Source organism: Pongo abelii, chromosome Y (assembly GCF_028885655.2).
Source record: "Pongo abelii isolate AG06213 chromosome Y, NHGRI_mPonAbe1-v2.0_pri, whole genome shotgun sequence".
Classification (NCBI taxonomy): Eukaryota; Metazoa; Chordata; class Mammalia; order Primates; family Hominidae; genus Pongo; species Pongo abelii.
The window spans coordinates 11,359,977-11,374,487 of NC_072009.2; the positions used below are offsets into that span (position 1 = coordinate 11,359,977).

A 14,511-nucleotide genomic window follows, 5' to 3' on the forward strand; every position below is an offset into this window, starting at 1 on the left:
AGTTCGCGTGTGCCTTAATCCACCGCCGCCCGGCACGAGGCACAAACAGAGTCTCAGAAGAGTTACCGCGAGAGGATGGAGCTGCAGGCCAGCCAAGGGCGGGGCGACTCAGGAGACGCCCACAGCCTTCGCTATAATTGGCCGACGCCCACCGCCTTCGCAATGATTGGCCTCTGGAGGTAGGCGGGATTTCCGGGCACGGCTTCTGGCGTTCTTCCCTCTCAGGGTAGCTCCAGGAGTCTTTCCTGCAGTTGTCCGTGTGGTGATCCGAAGCCGGATACATACGACCTGAGGGCCAGGCGAACCTCAGGCTCTTTGTCCTACTAAAAAGCGCTGGTATTTTCTGTTTCTCTGGACAGCGTGGTCTCTCGGCAAGAATAGAAAGCAAAGGTTTGGGATTTTGTCTATAAAAGGGATGGGTTTGCTATGTGTGGGTGTTGAATTATGGGAGGAGACAGTGGGGAGAGAACTCCTTACTGCTATTAAGCAACTCATTTTCGTTAAACTCATTGATTTTTCTTGACGATTCTACCTTTAACTGCCTAATATGTCCGACTAGTTGTGGGAGATGGTGCTAAGGCGCCATTGTTTTCATGTGCACTTTTTATTAAAGCGGGTTTTCTCTGTGAATGTGGTCGTAATTCAAAATACAGGCAATAGACTTAACCACTGCTGTTAAAAGTTACACTTTTAGTTAGCACATGTCACGTGTCTGATTTGCTTGAAAGAAATTATCAAATTTTGACATAAATTGTATTAGTTTAGTGTATGCAGAAATACGGGGCCATAAATAATCTCAGTTTAAGTTTGCCTCTGTAAAGCCTGTAATTGTCTCCTTCGTTGTGTGACAGTATTTGAAACATGTTTCATGTATCTTTGGCACCGTAAATAATTTAAACCGAATAAGTGAGTGAAATCGAGATAAATGGAGTTAGATAGCCTAAAACGGGAACAAAATAGATGCGCTTAAGTTATTCTATTAACCTGGCACACTGACTTACTCCTGTAATCCTAGCATTTTGGGAAGTGGAGGTCGGAGGATGGCTTGAGGTCAGGAGTTTGAGACCAGCCTGGGTAACATAATGGACTCCTTTATTGCTGTTTTCGCATCAGGGACTGGTTTAGTGGAAGACAATTATTCCTCAGAGAAGGGTTGCGCAGGGGAAGAAGGCGGCCAGGTGGACACGTTTCGGAGTGGGGGCTGGCGGCAGGTCCTCGAGGGGCACGTGGTGAGCGGGTCTTCGGGTAGGAGCAATGTGACAGAGGACAGGTGGGGCAGTGGGACAGCCACGGGGACAGGGAGGGGCAGCGAGGGAGTAGGGAGGATGGTTTGCGGATAAAACTGTACCACCTCAGGTCATCCTCAGGCGTTACATTCTCCACAGACAGGTATTACATGTCATCCTCAGGCATCACATTCAGGCCACAGATAGGTACGGGTTGAAGGCTAGGGTTTGAGGATCTTTGACCTGTTGTATATTTCAAATCACTAAAAGATTGTAAAAGATTTAAAATAATCTCCCCCTAGAACATTTTAAGTAGCTTGATTTAATCTTTTATCCAAATATCATGCTGAGTGTGGTGATTCACCGTTGAAATCCCATCAGTTTGGTAGTCCCAAGCCGGCAGAACACTTGAGCCCAAGATTTAGAGACTTGCTTGGGCATTATGGGGAAACCCTTGTCTATTTTTAAAAATACAAAAAATGCCCAGCTGTGGTAGAAAGCCCCTGTAGTATTAGCTACTTGGGAAGCTGAGATGTAGGAAGATCAGTTGAGGCTGGGTGGAGGAGGCTGCAGTGAGCAGTGCACTTTGGCAACAGGAGACATACATCTGAAAAAAGAAAATATGCAAAACATCACACTGTACCTCATAAATAGATAGTTTTGAAATAAAATTATTTAAATGGGGGCATTCTTCATATTGCAACGTAGGAAAATTACGATAGCTTTTCTTATCTAATTTTCAGAAATGAGATTTTGTCAGTTGCATACTAAAATGCAGCATTTGTCCATGAAGTTAGTGCCCCTGTGCTCTGAGTGTTATAAATTTTACATATTTAAAGTAAGAAATACTAAAAGGATGTCAGCCTCGGGAAGGGAATTTTACTTGGATTTTCAGCACAGTATGTAATAAAATTTTATCGTTTTAGCTTATTTATATCTAAATATAGATAATTTTTTTACCATTTACAGCACAATGGTAGAAGCAGATCATCCTGGCAAGCTCTTCATTGGTGGCCTCAATAGAGAAACCAATGAGAAGATGCTTAAATCAGTATTTGGGAAGCATGGTCCCATATCAGAAGGTAACTCTTAAAACCGTGTGTGTGTGTGTGTGTGTGTGTGTGTGTGTGTGTGTGTATTTTGATATGTATATTTCGATATGTATCTTTAAAATATGTATGTTATATATATATATGTTTTGAAAAAATATATTTTTTTCGAAGTTCATTGTATACCTACATTAAAATGCCTTATCAGTTTTAAACTCTTATTTTGTAGTATCTGTTTGATATTTTGAAAATTCTCATAGTACTAGGTTAAGGTTCTATGGAAGGGGTAACCTACTACTTAGAAAGGAAAATGAGGAAAAGTAAATGTTTTGTGGAGTTCAGAAACAGACTGCAATAAAATGGACTGACTCTAGGGGTGACTTAGTATTAAGAAGCATGATAGTGATGTGAAATGCAACTATTTTTTAGTTTGATGTAACTTTTAGATGTTTAGTACCTTGATGAGTCCATATATTTATATATGAATGTAAAATGTTTTCATATATTTTAGTTCTTTTGATAAAGGATCGAACCAGCAAATCCAGAGGCTTTGCATTTATTACTTTTGAGAACCCTGCAGATGCTAAGAATGCTGCCAAAGATATGAATGGAAAGGTAAGAGTCCCTTATCAGTAATATTCTAACTCTGTTCTTCAATTAACAATATTTCTAGGTCTTTTTAATATTACTAAACTTTTGAAGATAGTAGAATGACATATGAAGCCATCCTCTTTTTTGTGCTGTATACGTGCAAGTGTAGTTGGAAGGGTATTGGAATTAACATTATATAAATTAATATATGGTAACCTTTTTCTATGTTGGTATTTCGATATGAGTGCAAATAGATTTTAAAAGGTTTTGAAGAGCTTTAAAACTTATAAGGGACCCTCATGTAAATGAAAGTAATAAGTCAATATTTATTAAATGCTGCTAATTGAAGTACTTCCAATTCATGGAAATACTTTTAGAGCATAGACAAACTGTGGATAGACATCTAGACAGACTCACAAGAAGGAAAGATTCTTTCCGTCTTGAAGAATATATTTTGTGAAAATAAATTATATTTTCATATTTTCAAATTTATTTTATGAAATATATTCTTGAGAAAGCATATTTAAATAAGACCTTTACATTGAAGGAAATGTTAAGTAGTTGAAAATAGAAAATAATATGAGAACACTGAAGTCAGATAGCAGAAGAAGTAACTGGCATTTTTGCCCCATGCTTGCTTTTTCTCCTAAGGACATTTCTTTCCTGTCACCAGAGTGATTTATGTAACACGAATACCTAATTACTCATTTCCCCAGTGTGTTTGAGGACTTGCTTTGATCCAACCGATGGTCTCTTGTCCGGTTGAATCTTAAATCTAGGGATTGTGTGTTTATTAAAGATTTAAACTTTTATGTAATTATATTAATTATTGAATTCCTTTACATTGTACCCAAGATTATTCCGTTCTGTGCCCTTTAGTGCTTTTTTGCTTTATAACATTATCCCAATCATGCCGGGCATGGTGGCTCATGCATGTAATCCCAGCACTTTGGGTGGCCGAGGCAGGCAGATCACAAGGTCAGGAGAACGAAACCACAATGGCCAACATGGTGAAACCCTGTCTCTACTAAAACACACAAAAAAATGAGCCAGGTATGGTTGTGTGTGCCTATAGTCCCAGCTACTCAGTAGGCTGAGGCAGGGGAATCGGTTGAACCCAGGAGGCAGAGGTTGCAGTGAGCCGAGATCACGCCGATGCACTCCAGCCTGGTGACAGAGCAAGAATCCATCTCAAAACAATAAAAAATAAAAAAAATAAATAAATAGCATTATCCCAATCGGTGTTTAGCTCCTGTTAGTCTTTACACTATCCCCAAAATGCTTTTTTGGACTTCTTGAGAATTATCCTTCCCCGTGTATGTCTCATACAAAAAATTTATGCTTCAAAAACAACTTAGATTTCATATTTTCTTCCTCATTGCATATTGTAGGTGTTTTGTACTCACTGTACTATATATTAATCTATTGATTGTGAAATTGTATATAGTGCATATTTAAGTCTTACTATTTGCTTTTATTTCTGTTACATCTAGCACACTTGCTGGCACATAGCAGAAAGTACATTTTTATTCACTCTTATAAATTAGTATTTTAAGCTGTGGTAGAAACCGAGAGTTGCTTTTGGTTCATGGCTTTGTGGTAGGTATGGAGATAATTTTGACTTATATATAGTAATCTATGATAATTTCTTTTTTCCCTCTAGTTTTCAAGCAAAAGAGCAGATAATTTGTGTAAAGTTTTTGTTCGTTTGTTTGTTTTTTAAGATGGAGACTACTCGCTGTGTCCCTAGGCTGGATTGCAGTGGGGCCATCTTGGCTCACTGCAACCTCCGCCTCCCGGGTTCAAGCGATTCTCCTGCCTCAGCCTCCCAGTTCTAGGGGCTACAGAGGAGCGCCACCACACCTAGCTAATTTTTGTACTTTGAGTAGGGATGGGATTTCACCCTGTTGGCCAGGATGGGCTCTATCTCTTCACCTCATGATCCGCACGCCTCGGCCTCCCACAGTGTTGGGATTACAGGTGTGAGCCACCACGCCTGGCCAGTGTTATTTCTAAATTACTTCATCTCACATATTTTATTGTGTTAAAATAAATATGAATGTTGTATGCACATAAATGTTAAGATGGCCAGTAAAGGAGGTTCTTAGAGTTTTCAGGGGGAATTAACAGTTGAGGAATTTTGGCTGACTTCAGAACACTGGGAAGGAAGCAGCCATGGGCAAATCTGGGGAAAATATTTTGAGCCCAGAAATAACAAAAGAAGTTTCAAGGTAGGAACAACTGGCGATGTAGCTGCAAGAGGTCTTGTCAGGGATTTAAGTCTTTCCCCCAAATAACAAAAGCCATGTAATTTTTAAAACGCGTTATTAGCTGAACTGTTTTGAAAAATTGCTGTGGCCTATAGAAAAGATTACAGTGAAAAATGTTACTGTGAAATTAATTAGGATATTTAAGCATTTCTGAGAAATTACATGAAGTACTAAATTAAGAGTCGTTTTTTAGGGGCACAGCTAAGGCAACATAAGAAATGAGTAAGGCAAGAAAACTTAATGTGATCAAACAAGGATCACATTTACAGAAACATTTTTAGAGTAAATGTAGAATTGTAAATCATATGTGGACATTTTATGTAAGTATTAGCAAATCAAACCAGAAACAACTTACAATGACTAAGGTAACTAATCACTCTGAAAAAAGTAAGCTCATTTTTTTAAAATGACACAAGTTTCTTTGGGACAGTGAAACTTTTAAATCAGCGACGTGAATACAAAGATGAAGTGGACTCTATATTGTAAAAAACAGATGTGCCACATTCTTCCATAGCATGTGTGATGGGTCAATCTTTTTTTTATATTTGAGGTTTTTTTTAAATAATGGAGGAGTTTTCAAGGAATATGAATAATAGATTTGTGTTTGATCCCTTAATGGAAGACATGTGCTCAGTAAATATCTCAAATTTGGCATTGCAAAAGATGTGTTCATTTTAGGAGAAAAAAAAGTTTCCTTTTGGGAGAAAATACCACGAATTGAACTACGGTTGATGTAAAAATGTTTGTAAAATGTGCTTACGTTAAATGTGCCAATGTTATTGATAGTACCCTTAATACTTGTAGTCTTTGGATGGAAAAGCAATAAAAGTAGAACAAGCCAAGAAACCATCTTTTCGAAGTGGTGGTAGGCGGAGACCACCAGCTTCCTCAAGAAACAGAAGACTTTCAGGAAGTCTGAGATCTGCAAGAGGAAGTAGTGGAGGAACAAGAGGGTGGCTTCCCTCACCTGAAGGACACTTGGGTAATGTTTTAAAATATAAAGATGGAACCGTAGGACTGAAAGAAAATAAGTTTGAAGACATTGAAATTTCTCAATTTTTTAATTTCCTTTATGAACAGAAAATTAACTTATTGATAATAAGCAAAATTATTTCTAAGTACTAAAGGTGTGTATAAGAATGATTGAACTAATATCTAAAATTTGTTTTAAAATTGTAATAAGTTTGCATTGAAGTAACACACAATTCAAACTGAGTTGTGTTTATGAATGCTGATTGCCTGTACTGAACCGGTTTTCTGCAGAACTCATTTATATTGATTATACTTTAGAGTTTTCTACTTTGGGGCCCAGAACTTCGTATCAGTTGTCTTGTCAAAGTAGGATGTAATATTTAAAACTTTCCAACAGGAAAAAGTAACTCAGTACTTAAGATTGCTTTTGCAATATTTGTTTTCTTGTGTATACACGTGCAAACATCTATGCAAATCTATTGCTTTGTAATTTTGATAAGGAGAGTTTCTACATTGCATTGGCCTGCCATAAAGCATTTTCAATTTAAGAAATGTAGAACTTTAATTTCTGAAAAGAGTCTGTGACTCTGGAAAGGTGTAAAAACCACTGCTTCACAGATATGTATGTATCTTTCTTTGCTGGGGGATGAGTCACTGAAAATGATATTTATGAGTGATTTACTTAATAGAAATGAGGGGTCCATTTTTACATATAAAAGAAAAACAAACCACATATTTAAAAAAAAAAGAAAAACTGTTGGCTGGGCTGTGCGAGGTGGTTCACGCCTGTGACCTCAGCACCTGCGGAGTACAGGGCAGGTGGACCAACGAGGTCAGGAGTTCCAGACCAGCCTGGCCAGCATGGTGAAACCCTGTCTCTCCTAAAGATACAAAAAAATTAGCCCGGCGTGGTGGCGTGCCCCCGTAATCCCAGCTACTCGGGAGGGTAAGTCAGGAGAATCACAGGAACCTGGGAGGCAAAAGCTGCAGTGAGCCAAGCTTATGCCATTGCACTCCAGCCTGCGTGATAGGGCAAGAGTCCATCTCAATAAATAAATAAATAAATAAATAAACCTATTGGTTAACTTGTATCATCTATTAAGCAACCTTCAAAACTCTTAACAATTAACTTGGAGTTTTAATAACCAGACGTGTAATTAATTGGAGATGTTTTTTGAAGTTGAAATTGCAGTGTTTGCTCCATTTTAAGATGCATAGCTTCATGGCTGTTTTGTCTCCACTGATCTTGAGGGTGAGGTTCAATTATACTCTGCCACGTACGAGAATGTATATATATATTCTAACCTGTAACACCACCTGGCAATTGGCATATATCTACATTTTTATAGATATATAAAAATATTTTTATATTACTTAATATGCAATTCTTAAAGACTATTAAAATTCAGCATAGTCTAATCTGAAAATTAGTCTCATAAGGGAATTTTAAGAATTCTATGTTGTGTTAACAAATTTTAGAGACAATGTATTTTCCTGATATGTCACTTCTTGGTATTGGAAATATTTGAGTTTCTTTGGATGCCATTTAGTTTATCTTCATGATATGCTTTGAAAATTTTTCCTCATTACAGAATGATATAAACAATCATTTACCATTTTTCTTTTAATATTTTATGCATATTATATTTAGATATTTTAGTGATAGATTTCTGCCCCCTGTTCACGCCCCATTTTCCCACATCTCTCTCTCATACCACTATATAACGATACTTGAGTTTCTTTCTAGATTTTCTAAATGGACTTTTATTGCTTAAAGTGTACTAATATCATATAGGAATGTTAATGTTATTAGTTTAGACAAATGTGAATTTGTTATAAAATGTAGAAAATATTTGTAAACAACTAAAACTTAGGCATTTAAGAAACAGTGATGTTAGTTAACTGAAAAGATTTTGTTTGAAATACAGATGATGGTGGATACACCCCTGATCTCAAGATGAGTTATTCTAGGGGACTCATTCCAGTGAAAAGAGGTCCCTCTTCAAGAAGTGGAAGTCCTCCTCCTAAAAAATCTGCTCCTTCTGCTGTGGCAAGAAGCAATAGTTGGATGGGAAACCGAGGTAAAGGCTACCTGACAGAAAGACTGTAGTTTTTGTATGACTAAAAATGAGCCATTTTACCTGAATGCTTAGCTTTAAGTTCATTGAACAAAAGAGAAGCGACACATACATGAGCATAATTACTGATTGATAGCTTTGATTACAGTTTCTATCTCACTAGGTACATTTCAGATTTTATGTTGAAGAAATACTTGAGCTTCTCATTGAAGATCAAAGAAGTGATTAGAGTGAGGCCAACATTCTTGTTAATCCTGTATTTGCTAGAAAATTCCCCTTAATTTTTCTAAAAGTTCCTAGCGGTATTCTTTGATAGTAGGCTTCTTCATCTAATTAATTCTTCCATTTCCTAGGTCCCCTGGTAGTGGTCCCCTGGTGTCCCATTCTAAAAATTGCTTGTTCAGTAACTTTGTTGGGTTGGAGTCTTGCTCTTACCAGGTGAGAGTGCACTGGTGAGATGATGGCTTACTACAGCCTCAGATTCCTGGGCTCAAGCAATTCTGTTTCAGCCTCCCGAGTTTCTGCAACTACAGGCATGCACCACCACACCTAGCTACATTTTTTTCCCTATGTTTTTGTAGAGAGAGGATCTGACTACATTGTCAAAACTGATGTTAAAGCCCAGGGCTCAAGCGATCCAGCTGCCTCAGCCTTCCACACTCACTCACAGTGTGAGCTGCTGAACCTGGCCATCCAGCTTCTGAGACCTCAGTAATGTGTATGTGCAAGACGCGCTCACTTCTTATATGAAGATTCAAAAGAACTACAAGAGTATTTAGCAGACAGGGAGTCATGAGCTTAAATATTACTTAAAAATAAATTTAAGGCTTGAAAGTTAGACATGTAAGAGTCCAAAATTCTTCAATTAAGTGGATATCAAAGAAATGCAGAGTTGTGAAATATAGGTGTATGTAAATCAATAATTGAGATTGTACCTGGAGGTTTAAACATTAACACAAGATCCTTAGTGTAAGATTTGAAATTATTTGAGGAGAGAATTTAGAACTAAGCAACATGAGGTGAGCAATAGGGTTGAATAGAAGTGATATTTTTGAGAAGGAGAATTGTAAGACTGCAGACTCAACAGAAGAAAACGAGAATAAATAAAAGTTCTTAGCACGGAAGTTTAAGCAGAACAAATTAAAATTCTTTCTTAGTCCTCCTTCCTAATGTGGAGGAAATTAAAAATTACCATTTTCAATTTTACATTTCGTATGTAGAGTATCGGTGAAGGTAGCTATTTATTGGCTTCAGGATACCGAAGCCAACACGTTTCCATTGGAAAATTAGCCAGTGAATGTATCATATGTGAAACACTGACCTCTAAGTAATAGGAACTGCAGAGTATATTAAAGGAGAAACTTTTCTATTTTGAAATAGCAACAATGTTGTAATGAATGACCCCTTTCATAGCATTGCTCATTGCAGTAAAAGCAAATCTTGGCCATCGTTAGAAAATCTTCACTAGTACATTTTAATTTGTCAACATTTAAGATAGAGGCAACCAGTTAGAGATAAAGAACTTTTATGTAAACATTTAGCATATAGTCGTTCAAAGGTAAGCTGTATTTATGTGTGTGTGAGATGGAATGAGTGATACTGGGAAATTCACCTTCTTCGGCTGAGAAAGGACAATGTATGTAAACTTTAAAACCAGTGAAGAGTTTGATGGTTTTACATGTTTTCCCTGTGTCATTCGTAGTCATCAGTAATTCATATGAAAGAGGAAAATAATAACTAAGTAGTTATTAACCATTACAATTGAACTTTTACCTAAGAATTAATGTTGGCTTCAGCTTCATTAGAAGAACTGGCCTTGTGGGAGCCATGGGATTATCCAAAGCCATAAGAAATATTCACAGTGTCATGACTGTCTAGTAATTTAGGAAGCAAAGAATGGAGTCATAGAAGCAATAATTTTAAGAAGTTGTTTGAGAGAAGAGAAAATAGTGTTTCAGATTTGGTGTTCTTTAGATAATGTTCCATAATTTTAATGTTAAAGGTCCTGTATCACGAAGAAGAGAGAATTATGGAGTTCCTCCGTGCAGAGTGACAGTCTCTTCATGGAGAAATGATCATATGTCACCAAGAGATGATGGTTATGCAACTAAGGATAGGTAAAGGAAAAATTTAAAAACACAGTTGCTTTTTTCTTGTTGTTGTGGTGATGAAATTCACATAACAAAATTAAATATTATAACATAAACAGTTAAGTGGTGTTTAATACATTTTGTGTCATGCAACGACTACCTCCATCAAGTTCCAAAACATTTTCATCACTCCAAATTAAAACTCCAACTACCAGTTAAGCAGTCCCTTCCATTTTCTCCCTTTCCTCAGCTGCTAGTAAACACCAATCTGTGTTCTGCCTCTGAACTTACCTGTTGTGGGTATTTAATGTTAATGTGCTGAAACACTACATGGCTTTTTGTATTTGTCTCCTTTCCTTTTGCATGATGTCCTGAGGGTTCATTTACATCATAGCACTTCACTCCTTCCACAAGCTGTTAACCCATTATTTTATCTGGGTTGTTTCCACTCCAGTATTTCTACGCACCAATATGTGTTTGAGTACACTTATTCAATTCTGGGTGTATATGAGTGGAATTGCTTGGTCCTGTGATAATTATGTTTGTTTTCTTGAGGAACAACCACATTTCTCCGTAGTAGCTGCATCATTTTCCATTCCAACTGGCATTGTATCAGCATTCCAATTTATCTACATCCGCTCAAACACTTGTTATTTCCTGCTTTTTAAAATTTATTGCCATTCCAGTGTGTGTGTGAAATATGATATCGCATTTTGGATTTGAAAATGCATTTTCTGCACCCATTAACTCATCATACACAAGTACCCTAGGACTCAAAGTAGACTAAAAAAAAAGAAATGCATTTTCTGAATCACTGAATATGAGTATCTGTCTCATGTGCTTTTTGGGCATTTGCCTATTTCATTTGGAGAAACATCTATTTAGATGTTTGGCCTTTTAATTTTCTTTAAGTTGTAATTTAGTCATATATTGGATACTAGAAGTTGGAAATTTAAAATTTGTTCCTTAAACTTATGCACACAGAAATCATCCAGGTTCTCGAGAAATTAGGGTTTATGCTCCACCATCTAGAGGCTATGCATACCGTGATTATGCTCATTCTAGTCGGGACGAACATTCCTCTAGAGGATATAGGTACTGTAACATTTTCTGGATTTTTCAAATAGATTTCTTAAATTGTTCATTCCAAGTAACGTTGTATCACGGCTCCAATTTATCTACATCCTCTCAAACACTTGCTGCTTCCTGCTTTTTAAAATTTATTGACATTCCAGTGTGTGTGTGTGAAAGATGATATCTCATTTTGGATTTGAAATGCATTTTCTGCACCCATTAACTCATCATGCACATGTATCTGAGAACTTAAAGTATAATGAAAAAAAAAAAAAGAAATGCATTTTCTGAATCACTGAATATTAGTGTCTGTCCCATGTGCTTTTTGGGCATTTGCCTATTTTATTTGGAGAAATATCTGTTTAGATGTTTGGCCTTGTAATTTTGTTTAAGTTGTAATTTAGTCATATATTGGATACTAGAGGTTGAAAATTTAAAATTTGTTGCTTTAACTTATGCACACAGAAATTATCCAAGTTCCCGAGAAACTAGGGATTATGCTTCACCATCTAGAGGCTATGCATACCGTGATTATGGTCATTCTAGTCCGGATGAACATTCCTCTAGAGGATATAGGTACTGTAACATTTTCTGGATTTGTCAAATAGATTTCTTAAGTTGTTCATTCTGACTAACATTGTATCGGGTCTCCGATTTATCTGCATCCTCTCAAACACTTGTTATTTCCTGCTTTTTAAAATTTATTGACATTCCAGTGTGTGTGTGAAAGATGATATCTCATTTTGGATTTGAAATGCATTTTCTGCACCCGTTAACTCATCATGCACATGTACCCTAGAACTTAAAGTATAATAAAAAAAAGAAATGCATTTTCTGAATCACTGAATATGAGTATATGGTCCCATGTGCTTTTTGGGCATTTGCCTATTTTATTGAGAGAAATATCTATTTAGATGTTTGGCCTTTTAATTTTGTTTAAGTTGTAATTTAGTCATATATTGGATACTAGAAGTTTAAAATTTAAAATTTGTTGCTTTAACTTATGCACACAGAAATCATCCAAGTTCCCGAGAAACTAGGGATTATGCTCCACCATCTAGAGGCTATGCATACCGTGATTATGGTCATTCGAGTCGGGATGAACATTCCTCTAGAGGATATAGGTACTGTAACTTTTTCCGGATTTGTCAAATAGGTTTCTTAAACTGTTCATTCCAAGTAACATTGTATCGGGGCTCCAATTTATCTACATCCTCTCAAACACTTGCTGTTTCCTGCTTTTTAAAATTTATTGCTCTTCCAGTGTGTGTGTGTGTGAAGTGTGGAAGCTCCTTTTGGATTTGAAATGCATTTTCTGAATCACTGATTATGAGTATCTGTTTCATGTGCTTTTTGGGCATTTGGGCATTTTGGGCATTTGGGCAATTTGGGCATTTTATTTGAGCATTTTATTTAGATGTTTGGCAATTTAATTGTGTTTAAGTTATAATTTAGTTATGTTTTGGATAGTAGAAGTTGAAGATTTAAAATTTGTTGCTTATATTTCTGCACACAGAAATCATCCAAGTTCCCGAGAAACCAGGGATTATGCTCCCCCACCTAGAGACTATGCATACTGTGATTATGCTCATTCTAGTTGGGATGAATATTCCTCTAGAGGATATAGGTACTATAATGTTATCTGGATTTATCAAATAGATTTCTTAAACTGTTCATTCTGACATTAAAAAGCCTTTTTTTTTTTTCAATTTAGTTATCGTGATGGCTACGGCGAGGCCCGTGGTAGAGATCATTCTGAACATCTAAGTGGAAGTTCTTATAGAGATGCATTTCAGAGATATGGTAAGGGTCCAGGATGGATTTGTAAATTACAGAATTTTATTTAATAGACCAGATTGTTATTTTAATGAAATCCTAAGGAAATTATAAAGGACGTATGCAACATGTTTAAATATTGAGTATTCTTAACAGTATAAAGCATAGGGAGTGATATGAAGGTGAGAACTTCAGTTCACGTTGAGAAACCGTGAGTCAACATTTACTTTAGAATTAAGTTTGTTAAGCTTCAAAATACTACTCTTACACTTCTTTTAAATGAAAACTTCTGACTATTGAAGGCTTGATTAATATCCTGTCAACAAAGGCAGAGGAAAGCAGATATTTCCAAATAGTACTTTAACTAATTCATGCTTTAATGATAGCAGTAAAAATGTTTAAATGTAGTCCCACATATTATTTTATCAACCCTGCAGGGACCTCTCATGGTGCACCACCTGCACGAGGGCCTTGGATATCTTATGGTGGAAGCACCTGCCATGATTATAATAATACAGGAGATAGATGTGGCAGAAGTCTGGAGAGTTACTCAAGGAGCTGTGGTGATTTTTATTATTGTGATCGTGAGCATGTTTGCAGACAAGACCAAAGGAATCCGCCTTCTCTGGGTAGGGTGCTCCCTGCTCCTCGTGAAGCATATGGTAGCTCAAGTTATGTGGCATCTACAGTAGATGGTGGGGAAAGTCGATCTGAAAAAGGAGACCGAAGCAGATATTAAAGCAAGTGTTCAAAATAATAGTTATTGCATACCAAACCTTGTTTGCAAATCAAAAATTGAAATGTTGTTTCTGCATCGTTACCTGCGTATTACTAAAAGAAACATATTTTGTGAAGAGAGGTAGATACTAACTTCCTCCATGCATTTTTGAGGTATTCATGCATATTTTGAGGTATTCAAAGGAAAAGTAATTTTTTTCAAAGTAATTTCATACTTGTTGATGCTATTTGAAAAGTGTTTAGATGTAATGTCTACCTTAAAATTTTCACAATAAAATTACATGTACTGCAAAATGCCTGGTGTTATTGGTTAGCCGTACATGCTTAAAGCAAATTCAATAGGAGAGTAAATTTTGTAGTTTGTTGTACGTTTTCCTTTGTTTCTTTGAACATAGATACAAAATTAGGCATAGGTTATGTCTCCCTTTCAAGCTGCTCAAGTTTTCTAATTAGGCTGTTTCTCTTTAAAAACTAACAAGGTTAAAATGTTTGAGAAGTCTTCAGAAAGACTGCAAAACTGTCTGCCTCACCATGAAATGTTTATTTTTTAGTGGAATAGTACAGGTCAAAGGAAATAATTAGATGTGGTTGATAATAAAGTTTAAGAGATCCAGAACATTCTATGTGAAGCATTCTGTGACTGAAGG

At 36.4% G+C, this 14,511-nt stretch overlaps 1 protein-coding gene across 5 annotated transcripts; it reads left to right on the plus strand.

Annotated features, from left to right (window-relative positions):
* The first annotated feature begins 224 nt into the window (after positions 1-224).
* LOC129053464 (RNA-binding motif protein, Y chromosome, family 1 member F/J-like) lies at positions 225-14,153 on the plus strand. 5 transcript variants are annotated; one of them, XM_054545510.2, is made up of 11 exons: positions 225-390; positions 2,196-2,308; positions 2,787-2,890; positions 5,941-6,118; positions 8,037-8,189; positions 10,189-10,303; positions 11,816-11,926; positions 12,364-12,474; positions 12,867-12,977; positions 13,065-13,153; positions 13,564-14,153. In XM_054545510.2, the coding sequence occupies exons 2-11, from the start codon at positions 2,200-2,202 to the stop codon at positions 13,863-13,865; spliced, it is 1,383 nt and encodes a 460-aa protein (XP_054401485.1). In that variant the 5' UTR covers positions 225-390; positions 2,196-2,199; the 3' UTR covers positions 13,866-14,153. The 5 variants fall into 5 exon arrangements, with proteins under 5 accessions (XP_054401485.1, XP_054401483.1, XP_054401487.1 ...); XM_054545508.1 differs by lacking the exon at positions 225-390 and adding an exon at positions 11,261-11,371 and having other exon boundaries at positions 2,200-2,308; positions 13,564-13,865; XM_054545512.1 differs by lacking the exon at positions 225-390 and adding an exon at positions 11,261-11,371 and having other exon boundaries at positions 2,200-2,308; positions 13,065-13,146; positions 13,562-13,728.
* Positions 14,154-14,511: the final 358 nt, after the last annotated feature.